Genomic DNA, 24,691 nt, shown 5'->3' with positions numbered 1-24,691 from the left:
TTGAATACAGTTACTTTAAGTTTCACAACTTAAATACAATTTTTCTGATCCTTTCCTTTGTTTTCCAAGCTGGTAGTCAGAAGATCTCACTCATAAGGCAAAAACCACTGGCTTTGCCATCCGATCTGAGTTGAAATCCTGACTCCAAAAACATAAAGCCCATTTAAAAACTGTGCAACTTTGGACAGGTTAGTTAATCTCTTTAGTCATATACTGAGATTTAACTCTTCATATATGCATGATGTCATGGGTTAGGTTCTCCAGGAAGTGGATTCTGAAAGCACGTTTTGCCTGTGGGATGTCTATTAAGGAGAGTTCTTGGGGTCAACAGCTACAGAAGGGAGGGAAGGCAATGGAATTGGGTAGACGGAAAAGCTGAACAGAAGTGGCCCATCAGAGCTGTCCTGATCTGGGCTGAAGAGGCCAAGCCTTTCTTCCCCATCTGGACTAGTCATCGGCCCAGTGCCCTGGCAGGGTGGAAAGAGCATTGCATGAGACCGAAGAGCGATCGCACGTTGGAGTCTTTCTAGCTCTGCGCCATCAGGCAAGTCCTTCCCTTCCCAGAGGCCCCTCAGCTTACTCACGTAGAAATGGCCAAAATCACAGCCCCACCAATCTTGTAGAGCTCTTTGCAGTTCACCAAGTACCTTCATGTAGCTTAACCACAGTGATCTGACAATCCCAGTAATTAGCCCCCCAGCGAGCTCTAAGGCCGTGTGGCTCTAGTGTGGTCTGAGGGCTGGAATGGGTCCATTAACCACTTGTTCCTGGTTCCTGACCAGGTTAGGTACAGAATTTGAGAGTACCTGCTCTGAAACCTTAAAGCAAGGTGGCAGAGGAATTGTATGTCTGTTGAAAGTAAGAATAAAAACTTGGACTATGTTGTTGTTTTCATATTTCATTTTTCTGGTAATTTATATTGCATTTTACAAATGAATAGGTCCGAGATGAATTAGGCACTCCCCCCCCCACACACAAGAACCTGGTCCTACACCACAGACATTTTGAGAGGCATTGATCTAGCGCATGCCCAAATGCCAGGTCTGACAATTTTTGCCCTTTTTCAAGGGGGAGGTCCCTTTTGATCCAAATCATTGGCATTGTATTCATAGGAACAGGGTTCATCGCGGGTTTTGTTCTTTTCAGGTCCCCTTTGAAAGAGTCTGCCTGCCCATCTAGTTCCATCCATTCACTCACTAAAGATACAACTGGAGGTCCAGGGCACACCTTGCACTGGTTAAAGGTTTTCTAGCAAGGAGTCAGTGGTGAGTTAGAGTCTAAGAAAACCCCAAACCTCATTTGCGATCCATAAACTCTCCCGGGTCTTTCAAAATCCATTTCCTGGCATTTCCAAAGGGGAGGATGGAGGAGGAACAGGCATTTATTAAATACTCCCTTATGGGTGAAGCAATAATAGGTGACGGAACAAAGCCTCAAGGAGGCATGTGGCACAGGGAGAGGGATGGGGGGTGGTGTGCAGTGCAGGGAGGTGTGCTATGGGGCCAAGCAGGTGGGTGGGGAGTCATGCACACCTCAAGGGTTCTCTGGCCCAGCCCCTTCCATTGTGTCCTTCAGCCCAGCTGGAGGCTAGAACTAGGCAGAGTGGGAGTAGAACAGAATAGCTGTCTGGGCAGGCAGTCTTCCTACTGAGACCAGGATTCCAGAAAGTCCTTACCCCTCTCTGACACAGGAACCTCATTTACTCCAAAGAGTGGGTGTCGTTGCCAGTGTCGTTGAGATAATGCCTGAAGAGTGTCCCACCCAGAGCCCAGCATGGCCTAGGTTCTCTGTAAGTGGATCAGTGCTGGCTCCGCCCTTCCGTGGGGTCATTAAGACAGATGCCCAGTCCAGACCAAGGCAGCCACTGCCCATCTGGTCCTGCCCCCGACCCACTCCAGCTCAAGGACCTTCCGGGGCTCCTCCCTACCTGGGGGCGAAATTCCTGACTCCTTGACTAGACATTTGAGTTTCCCCAGACAGTAGGCAAGGCAAAGTCAGGGACTCTGGGTGCCTTGGTCACCACTCTGTCTCCAAGTTTGCTGAACAAAGGCTTGGCCTTTCAGCCTCGCATTCCCTAAAGCTCCCTCCTGCCCGCTGACTCACAGGAGCGGCCGTCACCAGCCTGTGCCCTGCCCGGTCTCCCCTCCCTGCCTTTGCTTGCTCAGCAGCTTCCATCCTCCGTGCGTTAGCCTCCTCCTGAACCCCCGCTGAGCACAGTCAGCTCCCTTGTGAGGCCACCGCGTGGCCCATGCCACGTGGCTGCCGGCAGTGCTGTGCTGGCTGACCCCTGTCCCACCCGGCACCATAAAGCCATGTCACACAGGCTGGGTCCCAGTGGGCCCTTTGCTCCCTGTGGGTAATGCCTTCTGAGAACTTCTCCCGAGGCCAAAGGGCAGCATGATTTCTGGAAGACTCCAGCACACCCCACACTCAAGGGCCTCTTACTCTGTCCACCACGTCTGGCAAAACCTGTCATCCTCTGGCTATCTGAATCTGTGTGTATGTGCTGGGGTCAGGGAGCTGTTCTCCCGTGGAGACAATGCCGAGGCCCCTGAGGCAGGCTCTGAGGGCCCTGAGGAGTGTCAGTCAGGAGGGACTAATTTAATTACTGACCCCTTTCATGTGCAGCTCTGGCACACTGCGTCAGTTGGGGAGACCAACCCCTAGACAAACACCTGCAATCGCTCGGGAAAAGGACATGTTTTGCTCAAAGTCCAGTGTGCCTGTTCCTAGCCGGGCAGCTCTCTGGGGCAGCCCTCCTCCGAGATCAGGCCCTAGCCTCCTTTCTTTTGCTGCCTGGTCCTCCATGTGAGGCCTCCTGGGTCACCATGAAAAGGGAAGAATTCTCTGCCCTCTGGCCCTCCCAAGTCTCTCACCACTCCCCTCCCCCATCCGAACCCCCTCAAATCTCATGGTCACCTCCTCCTCCATCCCAGCCAGGCCAGGCGGCTGTGGCCAGCATTCCCTCTGCTCCCCATCCCTGCTCATTCTGTGCCCCACCCATTTGGGGACCCTCTTTGAGGCCAGACAGGCAAGTTACCTCGTGCACGAGGGCCCTCTGAGGGCTCATCTGCTGTCCCTGAGATAGCTCCAAGCCGGCCCCCAGGGACCTCCCATCCAGGGATTCACATCCTTGTACAGTGTGAGCCGAACTTAATGACACATCTCACGAATACGATAGGGCAGAATTGATGGTGTGTGACACAGAGGCGAGGTCATAAAAGGTAGTGTGGTCCCTCTCCTTACTTGCTCTGGGAGAAGGCAGACCACTGGCAGCCCTGTGGAGAGGCCCGCACAGAGGTGGACAGAGTCTCCGCCGACAGCCACATTGGGGAGCTTGGGAGTAGTGGTTCCTCTGGCCGACTCAAGTCTCCTGGAACTGCCAATGATGGCGTGGTTGCAGCTCAGGAGACTCCTGAGCCAGCATCCCTCAGGGAAGCCACTTCCAGATTCCTGACCTCAGGAACTGTGAAACAATGACTGTTTGTGGTTTAAAGCTGCTCAGTTTTGGAGTCACATAGCCGTGGAGAACTGATTTAGTGACCTCCAAAAGCAAGGCCTGGGTCTTCTCGGCCTTTCCCTGCCCCAGGCCTCCCAAGAGGAAGTGCCATGCTAGGATTTATTTATCCAACCAGTTCTCACCCAGTGTGGTGCTGAGGTGCCTTGAGTCCCATGCAGGGTGCTGGGGTGGGGCGGAGGGTGGCCAGGATCTGTTCTTGGCTCTCAGGGCTTTCCCAGTCTACTGGCAGACACAGGAGTCCACTCACCCATTAATGACAATGGCCCTGTCACCCCTAAAACTAGCCCCAAAGAGAAGTAACTAACTCTGCTTCAGGGCAGTGAGGTGGGAGGCAGGGTAGGAGAGCAGATGGGGTGTGCTAATGGCCGACAAAGGAGGCGCCCTTTGAGGATGGGTGACATCAACCAGTCTAGAAGGAAGCGTGTTTCAAGGCAAGGGAACAGCATGCCCCGGGACACAGCGGGTGCGAGAGCAGTGTGCACTCAGCAAGCAGTGAGCGGTGCCAGGGTGATGGGGTGCAGGGGAGAAGATCCAGCAGGAGGCTGGTGAAGTCTAGGGGCAAATGAGGAAGGCTCTGGAGGCTGAGGAGGAGTTTGGGCATTATCCTGAGGCATTGGAGACCATTTTAGGGTGTTGGGTTTTATTTGGAGAGTGGAGGCAGGTGCTACACGTGGATAGGCTGGAGGTAGGTCACTGGAGGCAGAGGTATCATGCATGGGACTGGGACCACCCAGCAGCCACCCAGGTGTGAGTGCCATGGCAGAGGAAGGGGAAGTTGGGGCACCCCGTGAGACCCCTACTTCAACCAGAGGCATTAAGAAAGGCCTTCCCAAATGGAGGAAACCAGTACTGAAGGACGAATAGGAATTTCCCAGACAAAGGGGGAGGTGGGGCGGGGGAGATGCCGTTCCAGGCAGAGGGAACAGCATGGGCAAAGCCTAGAGGGGAGAAAGAGAGCAAATCTGATACAAGGAACTACAAATGGTTCGGTGTGATGCGAGCCCATGACTAAAGGAGGAGGACAAATGAGGACTGAGAAAACTGGGCCAGATGATGGAAGAGTGGCGAAAGGCACTAAGAAGCTTGGACTTGAAGGTGGATATCTGTCTTCCATGGACCTCTGCAGAACCACTGTTCACTTGTCTGCACCCCATTCCTTCCTGGAGGCCTACCTGTGTGCACTGCAGCCTCAGGCCCTTGTGCCCTCCAGCTCACAAAGGGGCTCAGGCAGAGGGGAACCTTGGCAGAAGAGGGAGGGGAGAGAGGGAAGCGGGAATGCCCATTCCTGGCTCCTTCCCTGCAGGGTCCCCAGCATGGCCTGTGTCCTCTGACCAGAGATGGCCCCTACACCCTGGCTGGTCACTAAGGATGGACTAGGGAGTGCAAGATGGGGATGGGGCAGCAGCTGAAAAGGAGCTGGTGTCCTGTGGATAAACTACAGCTCTTATCATGGTCACGCAGAGAATTCCACTACACTTGGGGGCGGGGGGGGGGGGTGTCCCACAGCAGACTTTCATTTACCGTTGTTTTTTTGGTTTTTTGTTTTGTTTTGTTTTGTTTTTTTTTACAGACAGAGATCACAAGTAGGCAGAGAGGCAGGCAGAGGGAGGAAGGGAAGCAGGCTCCCCGCCGAGCAGAGAGCCGGATGCGGGGCTCGATCCTAGGACCCCGGGATCATGACCTGAGCCGAAGGCAGAGGCTTTAACCCACTGAACCACCCAGGCACCCCCATTTACTGCTGTTTTGTCGATTGTTGGCCAACATGGCCACAGAATCTCTTCGTGGACCTCCAGCCTGCTGTATTCTGACACTGATGCTCCTCCCAGGCAGAGGCGGAGTCTATTCCTAACGCTTAAAGTGGTGGGGGGGGATGCTCAGGAGTGGCTTTGATCGACAGAATGGAATGAAAAGATGCTGGGCAAGTTGCTCAGGCCAGGATTTAAGAGCTTTGCAGCCTTGCTCCCATTCTTACCAAATCCAGCCACCACCGAACGCCAAAGACCCATCAGACTCACCTGTCAAGAGAGGCCCAGCCCCAGTTGTATGCAGCTGCAAGGAGCCCAGGGCAGACTGAGAAGAGCCACCTGGTCAGCCCACAGAATTGCGAGAAATACCAACTCCTTGCTTCTTCAACCATTCAGCTTTGGCATGGCTCGCTAGACAGCAATAGAGAACTCTGATGGGCAAGCACTTCTCTCTGCAAATATTGCCCTTCCTTCACAGCCCTGCCCACCTGTCACCTCCTCCACTTCCTCCTCTGGAATCATCACTCCCTCCCCTGAACCCCACCACTCTTTGTTCCCACTTCCCTTGTGACCCTTCTAGCATACTGCCTCATCAGCTACCAGGCACCTTCCTGAGACACAGGGTACCTTTATCACCTGAGTCCTAATTTACCCATATTCCACACCATGCCAGACATGACGTGGGGTGGCTTACACATTTCAAATATTATCTTACTATGCTCACAACACCAGAGATGGGTATGGTAGTCTTTATTCCTCAGATGGCAAAATTGAGGTTTGGAAACAACATGACTCACCCAGAGCCACCGAAGAAGGGATGGGCCAGGATTTAAACCCAAGTTTACAACTCTCGGGTGTCCCTGCTGTTGTAGTTATGGGTATGATTTGCTCCTGGAGAGAAAAGATGTTGCTTCCCTGCTGGAGGGGGAGGGGAAGTCACAAGGACGGTCCCCACTGGCCATCCTGACCTTCACTACTGACATATGTCCCAAACCTAGGAATCCAGAATCTTCTCATCAGGGCATCTGTCCCCATGTCACCCACCCTGCAGACACACAGAAACATACACTCCTGGCGGCTGGTCTTCCTTTTCCGTGTCAGTCTGCTCTGCATCTTAACGCAGCTTCTCAACTTCCTTGCCCAGCAGATCAGGACCAGGGCTGGTAAGGTTGGGGCTGACGGATCAGGAAGATGAGTCAACATGGTGTTCTCTGGCCCTGTCCAACCCACCTTCTAGGAAGTAGAGGTATGGCTGCAGGGCCACAGGGCCAGGGTGGGGGTCCAAAGAGAGGATTTGATGAGCCCTCTTTGTTGAGGAATGAGGAGGAACAGAAGAAGGCTAAAACAGAATCCTTTCATTTGTTGAACTGATGTTTATGGAGACCCTCCCCCCACCTTTCTATGCCAAGTCAGGGCTGAAATTACAATGGAGTTCTCCACCTCTGTAATGTCAGAGCTGAGTCTCAGGGTTCATCTTAGTCAGTCAGGGAAACTGAGGCTCAGAAGGAGGGTGAAGAGGGCTGCCCAGCACCATACAGCAGTGACAGAGCACAGTTCTCCTTCTCCACCTTTCCAGTCCCTGTGGCTGCCAGTCTACAGCTCGGAGGACCGAGAAATGCACAGGTGCTTAGCATGAGCACAGAGACTGCAAGGCCACCCCTCCTCTCTGGCACAGGGAGGGAGGGGCGGAGACATCCAGGGTGCGGGATGAGGGAGCTTGTAGGAGATGGGGCTGGAGCAGGCGCTTCTTTTGTGCCTTTACACAAGGTCAAGGAAACTCAAGGTCAAGGAAGAAAAACCAGGTGACAGTGGCCCCTCTCTTTCTCTGTCCCTCGAGAGACATGACAACAGGGGACCGAGACCTCAGAAATCCCTCTCTTCCAGCAGTCTCTCCCATTCACAGAGGAGCAGGCCAAGGAGAGGGAGGCTGGCAGGGGTTTTGCAGCAGGGGTGAAAATCACCAATGCCAGAGCCTGGTGTTCCCTCCTGCTCACCAGCTGGGACTTGGGGCCTGGTGTGGTTGGATTTGCAGAGGTCTGGGAAGGCTGTGAAGGTATGTTCAATAGATGCCTCCAGGAAGCCTTCTTAGATCACAGCACCTTCCACTGGGCTCCCTAATGCCAATCCTGTCCTCTGGGGAGGCGCTCAGCAGAACTCCAAGTGTTGGTCCGCGGGGATATTGTACTTCAGCTTGTGGGCTTCGAAGAGGTCACACAGCTCCCTGATATAGCGCTGGTGCAGCTTGTCCACCTCCTCCTGTGAGGGGTATGGTGTCTTCTGCACCTCAATGGGCTTTCCCACTGCAAGGCACAAGTGTGTGTGTTGGTCCAGAGCAGGAACCATGGGGCTGCAGGAGCCCTACCCCACGGCATCCCTGCACAAAGTGCTCTTACTGCCATCCCTTTCAACCCTGTGTTGGGTGATGGCTTCTAAGATGTTATGGTAACTCCAAGATTCTGATATAGTAACAACACCTGCGGGCATTGCCTCGTGCCATGGAATGTGCCAGGCGCTTGCCATGCATCATCTCCTTTAATCCCCGTAACACTTCTATGGGGACAGGAGCTCTTATCCCCTGTTGACAGGTGGTGCAATGAGGCTCAGAGAGGCTAAGCAACTTGCTCAAGTCACACAGCGAGGAAGAATCCCATTCCAGTTTTCAAATCCTGAGGATATGCTCGTAATTTCCAGACCACAGGGTTCTGGGAGCCCAACATGTCATGATCAGGAGTACCTGTAGATCTAGGATGAGGTGGGCCCACAGCCCACGCAGCTCTTCCTCCTCCTTCTCTCTCCATCTGGCCTGTTCTAGGGAAGCCCAAAGTGACCTCCTTCCTCTACTCCTGCCTGGTTGGGGTGATCGCTCCCCGGCCTTCCCTTGGCAATAGGTCTGGGGGCAGCAGGAGTATTAACACTCTTGAAAATATTGCCACAATACACAGGGAAAGTCATGGTGTAGGGGTACACCAGGTCTGTGCTCAACTAGCAAATAAACAGATGGAAAAAGACGAACCTTCCTCTATAGGCTTCGTCAGAGGGATCTAGCTGGGATCCAAGAAGAAAGCAAATGAGGAGTCCCAAGAGCTGAAAAAGACAGTGCTGGGTCCATGGACGAGAGCTCATGCCCATTATTTATGGGAAAATCCCTCAGGCTCTAATCCAAGTGTAGCAATCCCTACTCTACACACAATTCTAATAGACTTGGAATGCCCTTTCCTTGTACCCATCCTCTCCAGTAAGCCTTATGAGATCCTTTGGGTCAGAGTTAAACCTCCTTCTCTAGAAAAATAAAAAGTCAAAATAAATCCTGATCCAATCCTCAACCTTGTTACTCAAAGGCAGTGTGTTCTTTTGGAAGTTACTTAACTTCTCGGAGCCTCAGTTTACCATTAGTGAAAGGGGGATGGTAGTCCCTGTCCTGAAGGTCGTTAGGGCAGATCGAGCTGCTGCACATTAGGGACCCTGCCTGGCACACAGCAGCCACTCTGTAATCTGTGGTGACTATTGTCCCTTGTGCCTGTTTCAGTTCCCGTCCCAGAGTGCCTTCTATCAGGCTTACCTGCTTGATAAGCAGTGTCTGTTTCCTGGTCTCGTAAGTGTGTTTCCCGGTCTAGAATGTGAGCTCCAGGAGGGCAAGGATGTGTCTGACCTGTCTCCATGTCCCCTTGCAGCCCAGAGCCCAGGCCTCTTTCCCTGTAGCCGCCCCGCCCCTCCCCGGCCAGGCTGGCTCGTGGCTCACCCACAGTGGTGATGGGCTGGCGGTAGGGTATGAGACCAAAGCTGTACTGGAAGACACCACGGCCGTGGAAGAGTGGGAGGGAGATGCCCATGATCTTCTGCAGCCGGTTCTGGATCCAGCGCAACCAGGAGCCAGGAGAGTTCTCAACCTGGTCAAAGAGTTCATTCTCCCCGAAAGAGAAGATCGGCACCAGAGCTGCCCTGGAGAGAGACAGGAGAGGATATGCGTGGAAGGTCTCATAGGAGACCCCAAGCTAGCTTCCTGCAGGGACACAGCGACCGGGAATTAGAGCAGAGGATGGAGCCCTGGGTCAGCAGTCAGAGGCCTGGGTTGTCTCCCAGCCCTGCCATAGCTTTGCTTTCTGACCTTGGGCAGGTCCTGGCCCCTCTTAGGGCCACAATCTCCCAGTTGTAAAGGACAGACAGACCAGAATGTTTCAGAGCCCTTCCAGATAGAAAACATCCATGAGCTTTGCAGAGAAATCTCTCCGGCCCCATCTAGCTTGTGTTCTTCAAAGATGCTTCTAAGTAGAAGAGTTCTGTGATATGCCTCACACTCTATCCTCCCAGATCCCACAGATGTCATATCTTGTACCAGCTTTGGGCAGACACGTCCCTTCCCACTTGGTGCCTTCGATCACCAAGCTTCCCTTCTGAAATCTTCTCTGGTATGGGGGCATGCCATAGTACATCTCTCACCAAAATTTAATCTTTGTTGTAAACAGACTGAGACTCTCCCTGCCAAAATACAAGCCACTTAATCTTTGCTCTCTTCCCACCAAAATCTAACCCTTGCAAATCTTCCCTGGAGCCAAGAGCCCTCTCCCCAGATACCCGTGCATCAAGGCGAGCCTGACGAAGCCCTTGCGGTTCCGGAGCAACAGCGTGAAGGCTCCTGGCCTGGCATTCAGGGCCTCCTGGGCACCCCCTACGATAATGGCCAGCAGATTGCCACCTTCCTTCCTGCTCAGAATGTGAGCAGCGCTCTCCTTGTCCGACGTGACCAGCCCTGGGGAGAGAGGAAGGTGCGTGCTCAGGTACGGGTAAGGGGGCAGGGATGGTGGTGTGGGTGAGACCCAAGAGAGAGACCACCGGAAGTGGTGCAGAGGCCCAGGTCCCCACCCCACTGCCTCCAGCTGGGTGTCCCCTGAGGACTGGAACTGAGTCCTCTCCCTGCACGCGGCTGTGCGGAGTACTCCTTTGGGTCTAGCTACTTCTCCCATTGCACGCACACTTGCAAGAAGTATGGAAGTGCTGGCAGGCCTCCCCTTCCTAAGATGCCTCGTCCCTTGCCTCCAGCCTCATCCTCCTGGGCTACCTATGGGTGTAAATACTCACCCCCCGACATGATGTAATCCCTGAAGAAAGGGGCCCGGAACCACAGGGTCAGCATCATCAGACGGGGGCGGATGCCCGGGAAGAGCGAAGGGAAGCCCGTGCTGTCCGTGCACAGGTTGACAAAGGCTCCGGCCGCCAGGACCCCATGGGGGTGGAAGCCCGCAAGGTAGTTCCGGGAGGGGTCCAACTCAGCAGTCTTGACCAGCTGCAAGGACAGCAACCCGGTGAGCTGGAGCGGGACCTGTGTGCCAACCCTGACCATGCCACTCATCAGGGTGACCTTGGGCAGGCTGCTCTCCATCTCTGAGCCTCAGTTTCTTAGGAATACTGAGTTATGGTGTGTGAATGCACCCAGGGACACCCTCTCATATTCATGGCTGACTCTGGACAAACTGCTTCCCTCTCAGGCTCTCCATCTGTAAAATGGGGACATTTAGCCCTGACCTGCCTACCTCCCAGGGCTGCTAAGAAGCCCTGGTGTGCAGTACCCTGAAATTACCAAGATTACTACAGGACCAGGTATCATTTGAAGGCATCGAAGGGACACGCGGGGGTGCCACCATGCTGGAAGAGCCCCAGTTTAACAAAACTCAATGTAAGAAAAATGGGCACTTAAGACCTGGGAGTGAGCATTGCAATCTTGCTATCTTAGCAGGAGTGGCTGGAAAAGTACGAAGCCAGGAGGCTTATCTACCCTTCTGTACAATGCAAGTGTCTTCCTGGGGCTCCCTGCTCCCCCTACGCCAGGCCCTCATTGCCCCTCAACCATTGTCTTCTGCTGGCAAGCAACTTGCCAAGGTCTGGTCGTGTCTGCAGCATGGAGGTAGAGACCACCAGCCATCACAGATGGCCTGGGAGAGGACAGCTGCTGTCTTTAGCAGCTCCCAGGTATAGCAGGATGAGGGTGGAAGGGCAGGAGCTGAGCTAACAGATGCTGCTCTTGGCCTGCCCATTCCTGGACAGGCTGCTCCGTGGTCCAGGGTGCAGACTATAGCTGCGGGCAGTGACTAGGTGGGGTGGGAGGCAATCCCTCCGCCACCCTGCCAGGAACCGCAGGCCCACCTTTTACACTGCCCTGCTCTTCAGGAGCCACAGCCCTCAAGAGTCTGAAGGCCCCTGGGCCATGCCCCAAGCCCCTGATGGAACCACCCAGTTCCCACAGTCTGCACTCCCCGGCACAGGGCAGCCCTTTCTGCCCCGGCTCAGCTTTGCCACCGTGAAAGTTCGTCCTGTCATCAAGCTAAAACTTGCAGCGGGTGGCTCCCTGAGGATTCTTGCTGCCACCTTTGGGGTCCCAGAGGCCTGGCTGCCTGTCCTCAGAGCAGCCTGGAGGGACCTGGGGACAGTGACAGGGATATGAGCCAACTGCCCCCCATCCAGGCCGACCAACCCCAGATTCTCCAGCACTTCACCTGGACTTGGTTTCTGCAATCCCCCCACCCCTGCCCAGTATGGCCCCCAGTTACCCACTGATCCTTTGCAGAAACCTACAGGGACCACAGTTGGAGAGGCCACTGCCTCCTACACGAGGACAAATGTCTCTGCTCCCACAGGGGGTACTTATTAGAGGTGAAGCTAAAGCTGGAAGAGAGAAACCTCTGGTTATCCTCAGTGGGAAGGGCGCTTGCTTGGGAACCCATCTGGCGTGTTCCTCTACAAACACGCCTGGCTCCCCACACGGACGCACAGGCACACGAATTCTTCCTCGGCCAGCAGGAAGGCAATTTTGCACAAGCCCTGGAAAGGCGATTGCGCAATAGCTGAATACCTAAAAGCAGGTCCGACCTTTTACCCTAGCAACTCCACTGCTGAGGAGTTTCGGCACGGTTTTTCATTTTGGCTGTGTCGTTTTGTAAAATGACCCGTGGACGAGATTACTAACCGAAGCATCATTTTTTTGGTACTATCCAAACCTCAGCACCCCCTCCAGTGCCCATCAATAGGGCCCATTGAGGCAAATTCTCACAACATCCACACAGTGGGGCAAAGGGCAGCCCTAGAGAGGTAGGAACAAGATCTCCCTGGCCTGGCAGGGGAAGACGGCCCCAGTCACTGGTTAGGACAAAGCAAAGGGCAAGTCAATGTGGGCAGAGTGTCACTGACTGTGCTGGGAAAGGGGACACGCACTTGTTCATTTGCAGACACACCAAACGCTAGTGGTCCTAGTGGCCTCTGGGGCGGGGAATTTTCACCCACGTACCCCCTCGTCGCTTTGGAATTTTGAACAAGAACATATTACCTATTTTGAATGAACAATGAACGTATAAATGAACAAATGAATGAAAGAATGACTATCCTTAATAAAGAAGCCTTTGCATATAGAGAAATACCCTGGTGAATGTGAGGGCCCGTGTCTGGGCATGCGTGCCAGTATCTGCCTGGGCACTGATGTATGTGTGTGCAAGTGTGTGCACTGACGGGGCCATCACTGTCCCGCCGTCTACCCAGGCCCATCTCTCAACAAACGCCCTTGTGTCCTCTCACACACTTGATGGTGACGGCCACTGTCCTGATCGGTCCTTTATGGCTCACAAAGCACCCACGCCGCCGGCTTGTGTAACCGTGGCCCTAAGGAGGGGGGCTGCAGTGCAAGAGCCCCCATTTGACGGCTGAGCAAACTGAGGTGCAGAGGAGGGTAAGCGACCTGCCCAAAGACACAGACGACCTGAGCTCAGTCTCCCGCTGAGAGCACCTGAGAGACCCTTTGTTCCAGAACCAGAGAGACATCCTGAGACTCAGGACTGTCTCAGGGGCCATTTCCTTTCAGTCAAACTTGGAATGTCCAGGGCTCTCAGGAGAAGGCGCTTCCTGCACCAGCAGCCTGCCCCTCCCAGCTCCAAGACCTGGCCCTGGAGAACCTGTTCATGACCTTTTATATACCTCGATTACTTGGCAGTTTAAAAATGCAGGGCAAGCAAGGTCTGATTCAGTATTCTGGCTCGGGCCTTGGGGCATCTGATTTGTGGCAGATTTCCCAGAGGATTATGATATATATCAAAGTTTTAGAGTCACCCCCTTTACAACAAAGGAATCCCTTCCAGCTTCAGGCCTTTGGCCGTGTGTGTGTGTGTGTGTGTGTGTGTGTGTGTGTGTGTGTAGGTACTCGAGTCCTTTCCTGTCTCCCATCATGGCCAGTGGAAGGAAAGGCTTGGCTATTCTCTCTGGCCCTGGCAGCCTGGGTGTGCCATCAAGATGGGCTTCAGACCCCCTTGCCCCTGCCCTCTCCCCCTTGCACTCACGGGCTCACAGAACAGACACCCACTGACATCTGCTGCTGTATCCCCTCAATTCTAAGATACACCATTCCTTTGCATCTTAACATTATGTTCTCAAGATGCATTTGATGATTTCTCTGGAGGGATTTTTTTTCTTAGTGGTACATAAAATACTGCTGCTTTACCATTAAGAGTATCTTAGAGGGGTGCCTGGGTGGCTCAGTCCCCCAACTCTTGATATCAGCTTGGGTCTTGATCTCAGGGACACAAGTTCATGCCCTGTGTTGGGCTCCACACTGGGCGTGGAGACTACTTTTAGGAAAAAAAAAAAAAAAAAAGGATGTCTTAAGAGTTTAATACAGGATGTGCTGAACACGGATAGCTGGAAAGACTGCCCCAGGTGGTGCCCATTCCCAGCACCTCCCATGCCGAGGGATGTCAGTATACTGACTTGAGCCATCTTCTGTTCATGCTGCCAGGGAAGTAGTGGTGACAACATCCCTATTTTACAGATGAGGAAACTGAGGCATGAAGTTAATTAACTGCTTCTAGGTCACATAGCTAGTAAAGTGGCAGAGGCAACACTTCAACACAGGTGACCTGGCTCCTGCAGGCTCTGCCGCCTTGCAGGAGTCCCCAGGTGAAAAGTGGTGGGGGTTAATGGGGTGAAAGGGTGCACTTCCCAGTAAGGGTGCCAGCCCAGGGAACACAGCTCACCCCTGGAGAACTTGAAAGGCAAAGGGGGAAGGTGAGGCATAAGCAGCGGTCCAGGGTCCAGGGACCTGCAGGCTGGGCAAAAATTAGATTTGATTTTTAGGTGTCACGGGAGTCACAGCTGTTGTGGCATTGAGTATCCTGGCTGCTGTGTGCAGGATGGACTGTAGCAGAGTCCAGATAAAGAGCTGACTGGTCAGGATTCAGGTAGCTAGTGGGGGAGGAGTTTTGGAGACAGACCCTGGGCCCCAGAGCAGTTCTCAACCAGTGTCAGTTCCCTGGGCCCACCAGGGGACATGTAATGTCTGCAGACGTTTTTGGTTGTCACACCTGGTGGAGGGGAGTGCTACTAGTGGGTAGAGGCCAGGGATGAAGGCACCCCCCCCATCCATCATTTAGCCCCAAATGTCTGTGCACAGAAAGCCTCCTGAGAGCTGCTGGTTGGGGAGGGACAGCAAGGACAGGAACTGAGCAGGAAGGAGGCCCCCTCCCTGCAGGGCAGCCGGAGGGCTGAGAGAACAGCTGTGCCCAAGGCAGAGGCAGGACCCCTGGGGCGGGGCGGGTGGTCAGGACAGGCAGAGCTCAGTGTGAAGGAAGACCTTCTCCCAGGCAGAGCCCTCCTGTGATGAAAGGAACCATCACAGGATGAAGTGTTACTCCGTCCAAGTGCACGCTGGAGATCTGTCCTGGGCAGGCGGCTGGCTACCCACCTTCTTCTGACTCAGGTTAAGAGCCCCCAGTATTCTTGGTAGTGGGGGGAGTGGGAGGGAGGGCCTGAAGTCCCCAGTGACGTCCACAGGGCTGTGAGGACCTTAGGGAGGTCCCAGGTGTGGGAGGGGAGGTATCCTGTGCTTCCCCAGGCCTGCAGCATTTCCTGACACCAGGCCACAGCACTCCATCCCTTCTCAGGCCTTGGCCTGTGGAGACAGTGTTGACTCCAGGAGGATGAAATCTTCACCAGGGGAACCTAGCTCTGTAGCTGGCCTTCAGCATGAGGTGGGATCAGTGTCTCCTACGGGAAACATCGCCTGATTCTTCACCATCAGCTCTTTAGAAGCCTGTAGCATGAGTTCAGAAAACTGCAAGGCCCAGAGAGTTTCCCAATTCTGCTTGGAATTCCATCCATAGATGCTAGTTCATAAAATCACCCTAAGAACTGATAGAAGAATCTCAGAAATCTATATGCATTTGACAAGGGAAAACAGAATTCTGTGAATGTGTGTGGGAGAGTTACCTACCTTCTGCACCTCTCAAGATCCCAGCGTGGCGGGAGCTGTAAACGTATGTGGAGGAGTGGGAGGGTCTTCTGGGAAGAGGTGGGGATGGGGATCTGTGGGCCCCATCCCCAGCCCTGCAGGCTCCCAGCCTAGAACCTGCAAGTCAAGTGCATGCTATCTCGCCCTCTGCTGGCCACGTGGTGGTACTGCCCGTCCTCTGCAGGGGTGATGCAACAGGCCCTCAGCGGGCATCAATCCAGAAACCCTACACAAAGGACTGAGGCAGATCAGGGCAGTGTCCCACCAGGGCCAGTAGTGCCTGGCTAGGGGAGGATCAGGAAGGGCAGTGGATAGGATAGGCGCAGACCCTGTTTGTCTTTGTGGACAAGCAAATATGGGGAGAAGTCCTCCCCCAACATGGACTCCTGGGTTAGTTCGGCGCTGCCCATTCACTCTGCCCTTCCACAAGTAGCATCCCTCACGAGCGTGGAATTCTCTGCCACTCAACTTCCTTCCCTCTCCCCAGCCCCCACCCCGATGCCCTACCACCCAGCCCTGCCCCGTCCCACCCTTGCCCTTTGCCCAGGAGGCCCTGCTCACTGTGGAGCTCGGGGCTTCGTACCCCAGCTCTTGCCCAGCTTCCCCAAGTCCTCGCTGGGCCCCAGGACACTCAGAAGGGAGTCAGGCAGGAGCCCTGAGTCCACTGCTGAGTGCCCAGGAGTCTGTGTCCTCCACGCCCTCCCCCTTTGCCAGCTAGGGACCTAACACCAGGAGGGGTGGGAAGAGGTGGAGCTCCAGGATGGGAGAAGCCAGGCAGGTGTGAAGGTCAGAGCAGCCGGGCTCTGGGTTGTCAGAGCCCTCCCCCCAGCCACAGCCACATGCACGCTTCTCCACGCTCCCCATTGACTCGGTCACGTAATACTAGCACCTAGTGTCCTGCCAACCTGCACGGTGCGTTCCTGCTGGCTCAGCAAATCCGCCCAACTCAGTGACATGTGTGGCGTCATCTTCACATTACATATGAGGACACTGAGGCTAAGAGAGTGAAACTCCCCCAAGGGCACCGCAGGCTGCGGTGGCGCTGGCATTAGAACCTAGTCTGCCCTGCTCCAGAGGCCGCACTTTATGCCTTTCTTCTCCCGTTTCCAGGGGACGGCCAGCTTTCCCTGCCTGGCACCTCTCTGTGTTCCCCACTCCCTTCCCACCCTGTCCCATCCAGCCAATACGCCAGCCCTACCTGGCTGCCCAAGTCCCAGGACTGTCTGTCTGGCATTCGGTAAAGGAGCCAGCGGGTCTGAGGGTCTGCTTTACTCAGGACTGACGTTTGAGTCCAGGGTCAAGTATCCACAATGAGATGCCCCGAGTCAGAGTGAGAGATTCAAACGTGCACAGGGGAGGAGGGGTCAGTCTGCTTTCTAGATATCTGGGGAAACTGAGGCTCAGAATGGGCGAGGTTTTGCTCAAGGACACCCAGCAATCTGGAGATGGGGCAGGATAGAACCGAGAACCAGTTCAGGGCTCTCTCTCCCCTGCCCCTTCCCCCATAGTTCATGCACACGCCTCAAAACCAGAACTTGTTGTGTGGAGTTGGTCACACCTTTGTCCCTCTCAGGGTGTCATTCTCCCCCTCTGATAAAGGGTGGGGCTCGATGGTCTCTTGGGACCTTGAGCTTATTACCTTCACTCCCTCCCTGGCCGCTGAGGGCTTACACCTGTAGGATACATGTGTGTGCCCACAGAGCTCCTCCAAACCCTGACACTTCCCAACCCTGGGAAATGACGGCCAGAGCGAAGCGGGACTCTTCCCCAGGCCCCACAGTGGTGTAAGCTCTGGCCCCTCCCACCCAGCCCAGCATTCTGCCCCCCGCAGCCCGAGGGGCACTTACCCCGCAACCCTATCCCCGCCAGTGCCAGTACTCACCGAGATGGGGAAATAGTCCCTCATGTACTTCCACAGGAAGCAGCGCCTTAGGGCTTGGATGGGCCTGCCCCCCTGCAGTGGCTTGTCCCAGTCCAGGTACCACCAGGTCGCATATAGGACACTGACTAACCAGAATCTCGTGAACAGGAGGCCTATGAAGACCACAATGCAGATCTGGGCTGGGGAGGGAAGCAGGAGCCATCAGGGGTCTGAGAGAAAGGAGGTGAGACGTCCACACAGAGTCGCCTGTATGCCCTGCACTAGCAGCACCGCCCCGTCCAGCCTGTGGCCCCAGGAGGAAGAGCTCAGCTTCCCACGCCTTCAGGGAGGAAATGCACCCACCAGTGTCTTGCTTGGAGGAGACTGGAACCTAGGTAGGTTCAACTTCAAAATTAATAGTTCCCACTGTCCCGGCTCCCTTGTTCACCCTGGCCTCCTCCCTCCCCACACCCCACATCCCCCTAAATACCCCCCTCCCCACCGTCCCACCTCCCTCTCTCTGTAGTCTGCACTCCCCAGATGCTCAGTGAATGCCTGCTTCAGGACTGATTGGATTATCCATTTCTGGTTTCCATTTTGGGGGACCTCAGAGAAAATGGGGACACTCTTTCTGCCTACCCTCTGCCCCATCTTTCCACAGATCAATCTGGCCAGGTCTTCCTCTCTTTAAAGCCCTTCCCTGGCTTTCCTGTAACTCTGGGAGGAGCTGGCTGGCCCTACCCACCTCCTGCTCCAGCCTCTCCTCACCCACTTGCACCCCCAGTGCTCTGGCCACATGAACTGCTGTGTTCTTACAGCTCCCTGAACTCCTTTAGTCCCTTAGCTTTTGCTCATGCTGATTCCTCCTTCCCACAGTGCCCTTTCCCAGTGAAGGAGGGAAGGAGATGGCTGGCCGATGCTCAGGGGTGTGCCCTTTCCCAGTGAAGGAGGGAAGGAGATGGCTGGCCGATGCTCAGGGATGTAGCAGGGCTGGGCTAGGACAAGGCCCAGTGAGGAGCTCTCCCTCCGACCTGCAGGTCCGAATCCCTTGCCATAAACTAATCCCAGCTTCATTTCAGGGTCAGCTGGTCTGTGGGCCGTCCCTAATCTGATGCTGATGGAAAGAATACTGCTAGAGAATATGGCTCCTTCCCCACCCCCTTTCCTCCACTCAACACCATGCACTCATTCTCTTAAAGGTCAGCTTTCAGTTGTATATTCTACTGGAAAGGACGGTAGTTGGGCGTATCATTCCTGGCAGGTTTCCTGGTGGAGGGGACCTTGACCCAGTCCAAACAGTGGTAGAGTTCATAAGCCAGATGACATAGCTCGGGGCTCACAGGTGTTCACTTTACACAGAGCAGCTGTGACGGGCCAGGTGCTAGTGGGCGGCCTTGAAGGACAGACACAGAATCCTACCCTCAGAAAGCTAACGTTCCAGGGTCACCGTTTGGGGCACTTTGTGTTTTAAATTGTTACTGCGATAAAAGGCGCATTAACATAAAATGTATCACATTAACCATTTTTAAGCACAGTTCAGATGCATTAAGTCCATTCCCTGTGTAGCCATCACTACCACCATCTCTGGGACACCTTCCCCCCTCCTTTCCCTCCCCCTCCCAAATTCGAAACTCTGACTCCCCGAGCCCCCTCCTCCAGCCCCTGCTGGCCACCATTTGCTTTTCCGGCTCTACAAATAGGACTGTTCTAGGAAGCTCGTAGAATCGTCAAGTGTTGGCCTTTTGGTGACTGGCTTGTGTCACTTCACATGATGCCACGGCGGTCTGCTCGTGCCATCCGTGCTGCCCCGTGTGTCAGAATTCCCTTCCCTTTTGGAGCTAAATGCTACTCTCTCGTGTGCGCCAACCACGTGTTGTTCATCCAGTCCTCTGTCGATGGACAAAGGGCCTCTCAATCTGCCCCGTGGCCCCCATCTCCTAAACAGCTCCCAAATGGGGCCACATCTCCCCACCCTCTGCCAGCCTCGCTAGACCAGACTTGGCAGTCTTTTTCCTAAAGGACCAGATGGTCAATATTTTAGACTTTGCGGCTCAAGACCCAACGTGGATGATATTACATAGGTCCCTAACCATTTAAAATACAACCCCTTGAAAATGTAAACTTAGCTCATAAACTGTACAAATACAAAAGGGGTCAGTGGGCTGGATTCAGCCATGTGCCATAGTGTGGTGGCCCCTGATGAGGACTGGGATGGTGCCTTGCCATCAGCCCATCCCCCCACACTGAAAACACAGTACATACCTCCCCTGCAGCCAAGGGATCTTCAGCACCCAGAGGGACCTCGTCACTCCCCTACCTAAAGCCCTTCCGAGGCTCCCCTTTGCTCCCAGGATGAGGGATAGGGTAACACCTCCTACTCCCAGGACCAGGGGCCCACATCCCTTTTCCCAGCCTTCCTCCTTCTAGTCCTCCAGGCCCGGAGCTACTAGACCTCTCTGGGCCGCTCCTGACATTCCCAGGCTCCTATGACATCGCCCGCAGGGCTGGGGGACCGAGGCCGGGTGGGGTGCAGGGACAGGATGTTCAAACACACTCCGGGGCCCCAAGATCACAGAAGGCACGCTGGGCCTGACAAACCTTACCCCCTGGGATCCCCAGGCCACAGCCTATCTCTAGGCCCCCAGGCGACCTTTGTCCGGGAGCCCTCAGACTCGCAGCCTGTCCTGTTAGGCCTCCTTCCCAGGCTATCTCCACCAGCCTCTTAGCCTCTTACGCACACCTCCTCCCACACCGTCTGCCCTCCTCCTCTCTCTGCCCCTCCTTCCCTTTCTTCCTTTGGCTGTAGAAGGAGCCCAGGACTCCAGACCTACAACCTTGGGCAGTTAAGTTATTTCATTTCTCTGCCAGGGGTGTTTAAAATGTTTAAGAACCCGTGGGAGAGAGACACAGATGAATCATAAGGGAAACAGGGTGCTGGAGGCCCGCTTTGCTGGGGGTGAATCCTTCAGTGGCAGAACTGTGAGGGGGTTCTGAGGGAGCACCTGAGTGTGTGTGTGTGTGTGTGTGTGTGATGCTGGTGACCAGCTGGTACAGAGGAACCCCGGACTGTAACACCTGGATAGTGGCATCCGTGCACAGGCTGAACACCAGCCCCCAGGGAAGCACAGCCTACACTGTCTGGTGCTGGTGTGGGAACTAAGGAATCCCACACACACACCAACCCCCACCCCACCCCCCACCCCTCCACCATCACTCTCTCCCCCCGCCGTACCCCCCCCCCCGCCCTCCTCAAAAGAGTTCCCTTCAGCAGAGTGGAGTCTGGGCCAGGGTGGTCTCCCTGGCCACCATCAGTGTGCTTGTGGTGGGGGTGGGATGGGGAGGGGGACTTAAGCATACTTCCCATGGGACCCCAGCCCAGGGGTCCAGCCCAGTGTGCGCTGGGCAAAGCAAGCACATTCCTCACTTCATCCCACAACAGCTCTACCAGCTCAGCAGTGATATTCCCACTCCGCAGCTGATTAGAATTAGAGACCTGCAGAGGTTAGCTGCTCTGTTGCCCAGCCAGACTCTGAGCCAGGCTCGCCTGGGAACCTCCCTTATGCCCCAGTACCCTGGCAGTCTCTACCTTCGCTCACACTCCTATTCTTTCCCTGTTCCTTTCTCTTTCCCTACCCACCAGTCTGTTTCCTCCTCTCTGAAAGGAAGGAAGGAAATCCATCCCTTCTGAGAAGGCCTACAGAACCTGGAACTTTTCCATAATCACCTAGGTCCTTCCACACACCACCACCAGGCAGCCTGAGGCAGGGTCTCTGTCCTTGTACTAAGCTAGAAACCTCAGTAACCTGTCCAAAGCCACACACAATGGCTTCTACCACAACCTGCTATCCCTATGCTCTGAGACCTCTGAGAGCAGCAAAGGCCCCATTAGGGCGAATGTCTTTGCACCATCAATACACTTGTGCACCCGGAGTGGCAGGTGTCCATGATCTCCCAGCCCCCAGCCCAGCTCGCCTTACCCAGGGCCAGGAAGGAGAAGACCCACTGCAGGACCATGAAGGTCTGCAGCCTGCGCTCCCATGGCATGAACAGCGGTGCAAACTTCACCATGCTGGCTCCTCTGACGGCTCCAGCGGCTTCTCAGAGCGTGTCTATCGTCCGCGACACCAACTGATTTTTGTTGATTATTGGAGGTTGCATAAGAGTTTGTGGGGGAAATGGGGGAGGAGCATGCCCCACCCAGCCCCACCCAGCCCCACCCAGCTTCAAGGCCTCTGCCCCTACTGGGACGGGCTTCCTAGGAGAAACCTTTGAATCCACTTACGCTGGAGCTAGGAGGAAGGAGGGAGAAAAGGAAGTGTATCAAGCAAGGCCTTATCTGCCAATGACCTTTCTGTTTGCTTGAATCTTGCCCTTCACTTGGAAGGTGAAGCCCCAGGTAGATTAATATAATGCTGTCTTCATCTGTCCAATGACCTGGCTCCAATAATTATCTCCTCTCTCTCCTATCATGTGGACTGCTCCTCCTTCCACGAATGGGCAGTAATAGTTCACACCTAAAAATTCCTGGGTCCCAACATCTCCTCCATCTCCTGCGCCATTTCTCAGCTTGCCTGCATGGCGACACGCTTGGAAGAGCTGTCTGCAACCCCTGCCTTCACCTTCCTTTCTGTCCTCCCCTCCTCCATACTTCAGATGCCACTTGTCCGTGGAACTACCCTTGGCCAGTTCACCAATGGCCTCCATGTTGCTAAATCCAGCATCAGTTCTCAGATCTCGTTTCACCCTATCAGCGTGACCTTGAAACCACCTGGCCAATGGACGGCATGCTCTCCTCGTTTCCTTCCTATCTCTCTAGCAGCTCCTTGGTCTCCTTTGTGGCTCCCGTCCTTTATCAGATTAAATGTTTGAGCACCCTCCTGCCCCCTCAGCCCTTGGGCCTTCTCTCTTCTCTTCACACTCCCTCCCTCAGAGATCTCATCCACACTCATGGCCTTGCAGTCTATCTACACAGTGAAGATTTTCAAATCTCCATCTCCAGCTCTGACATCCCCTGGGGCTCCAGGCTTGAATATCTAGGTGGCTGCTTGACATCTTCACTTGAAAGCCTGATGGTCACCTCCATCATAGAATGTCTGAGACCAAACTTGATTTCCCCTCACCTGCCCATGCCAACCTTCCCTCTGCTCTTTGCCATCTCAGTGAAGGGTAACTCCCAGAACTTGACTCCTTGGGCCAAAGCCATAGGGTCACACTAGACTCTGTCCCCCTTCATCCACATCTATTGGTTGATTCTCCTTAATCTCTCCTTTTACCTATACACCTTTGAAAGGTCCCCCAGTAATGGGTCTGCGATTAAAAGAGCGAGACTGATACAAAGCGGAGTTCAAGCAAAGCTTTATTTTGCACCAAGCATCAAGAATCAAACCGAACGTTCGGGGCTGTGCCTCTTACAGAGAGGGCCACCTCTCTCTGCTTCACAGACTAGCTTTTAAGGGCAGAGGCCATGTGGTTGGGCCTGGCCACATACAGGTGGCCAATGAAATTGTAACGCACAGAGAAAGCTGTACAGTTATGTTAGGTCACACATAAGTGACCAATTGAATTACAATTTACCCTAATAGATATTTGAATTAGCCTATCACCTTAGTGAGAATTGGCGCCCAAAGGGCGGGGCCCATACCATCCTTGGTAACTAGGGAGACAGTATGCACCCCCCCACTGATTGGATGTCTCCACCTGGCCTGACCCACCCTTGTATTTGGGCTGTGTTACCTGGGACTGGCTTCCGGGATTTGTTTTTAAGTAGGGACAGTTTTAAGGGTTAAACAACAAAATTATTGTTTAACTGGATGGAAGCACTCCGGTTAATAGGTTAATACACTTAATTGAAGTGTATTCAACATATAGTAAAATGCACAAATCCTGAATGTACAGACTAATACACCTTCACAAAGTGAACACACTCATGGAACTACCACCCTGATCAATGAATAGAAAATGACCAGCACCCCATGTCCTGGTCAGCCACTCTCCTCCTCCCCGTAGGCCATTACCATCCTTACCTGTGCTTTTGAACTTCATGAAAAGTGAATCTTACAGGATATACTCTTTGACTTACAGAATATACTTTGGCTCAAGATTGTATTTTTGAGAACCACCTGTGATGTAGGAAATAGTGGAGTTCAGAGCCAACAGCCAAGAAAGAATTCTTGAGACATCTTTAGTGCAAAAGGTGGTTTTATTAAAGCACAGGGACAGGACCTTTGGGCCGGAAGAGCTGCACTGGGGTTGTGATTGATTATATACTTTCAAGTGAGAGGGGTTAGGGACAGCGTAAAATGTAGAGTTTTACAGGCGAGGTAAACACAACACCAGGCGAGGTAGGCACAAGGCAAGATTTATTAAAGGCGCTCTCCAGCGAAGTTTCAGGGCTCAGGAGAAGGGGAGCCAGGAAAGTCGCGCTGGAAGGAGGTGGGCATTGTGAGCCGAGGTTCGAGGTTCAGTGACTCGGGAAGGGGGAGTCGAGGAAGTCTGCTGGGAGGGAGTTGACGGGGTCTTTCATCCGGCCAAGGCAGGGCATGGGCTCATATCCATACATGGTAAGGTATTTGGTGATCAGAGGGTATGGGGTGGGGGTGGGGGTCCTGATGCTTCCGTTTCCTGCTAGGTATCGGGTTACCTATGGAGACGTGACCTGGGCATACAACATTTTGGCGGGAGAGTCAAGGGTTAAAGAAGGGGGGCGGGACTGGAAGATGGTGGCCCCAGCGTCATTTCTATTGTTCCTCCTTCTATTGTTCCTCCAGCATTCCCGGAGCTGCTACCCAACATAAGTCTCTAAGGAATTTTGGAAGCAAGGTCTCCAGGACCTCAAGGGAGGTCATTTATTACTATCTAATAAAACCATAGTCATGAGACTCTTCAGATGTATATCAGTGGGCCATATGCTTGGAGGATGAGAATGATTGTTAGCATGTATCTTGGGGAGGGGCGCTCGGGGAGCTCAGGCAGTTGGGCAGCCTACCCTTGACTTAGGCTCAGCTCATGATCTCTGGGTCTTGGGATTGAGCCTCACATCAGGTTCCGTGCTCAGCAAGGAGTCTGGTTGTCCCTCTCCCTCTGCTCCACTCCTCACTGGTGTTCTATCTCTCTCGCTGTCAAATAAGTAAATAAAATCTTAAAAAAAAATATATATATATAAATATATATATATATTTATATATATATGGGAGTAGAGATAAAGGAAGTTTGTAAAAGAATTTTTACAAGATAAGGTAGACTTATAGGATCCTGGGGGTCAGGATAATATTAAGCTAAGATCGCCTTTTGCCCTTAGGGAAGTT

The 24,691-nt window shown here is 53.8% G+C and overlaps 1 protein-coding gene across 1 annotated transcript; it reads right to left on the bottom strand.

The window, feature by feature from the left end:
- Positions 1-7,410: 7,410 nt before the first annotated feature.
- Positions 7,411-21,455, bottom strand: MOGAT2 (monoacylglycerol O-acyltransferase 2; the record flags this gene model as incomplete). The annotated part of the gene is made up of 6 exons (XM_080817126.1): positions 7,411-7,565; positions 9,005-9,204; positions 9,838-10,012; positions 10,342-10,546; positions 17,409-17,587; positions 21,365-21,455. The coding sequence occupies 6 exons, from the start codon at positions 21,453-21,455 to the stop codon at positions 7,411-7,413; spliced, it is 1,005 nt and encodes a 334-aa protein (XP_080673252.1).
- Between the last annotated feature and the right edge of the window lie 3,236 nt (positions 21,456-24,691).

The sequence above is a fragment of the Martes martes genome (genome assembly GCF_963455335.1).
Source record: "Martes martes genome assembly, chromosome: 10".
NCBI lineage: Eukaryota > Metazoa > Chordata > Mammalia > Carnivora > Mustelidae > Martes > Martes martes.
This window is presented reverse-complemented; position numbering and strand designations above follow the sequence as displayed.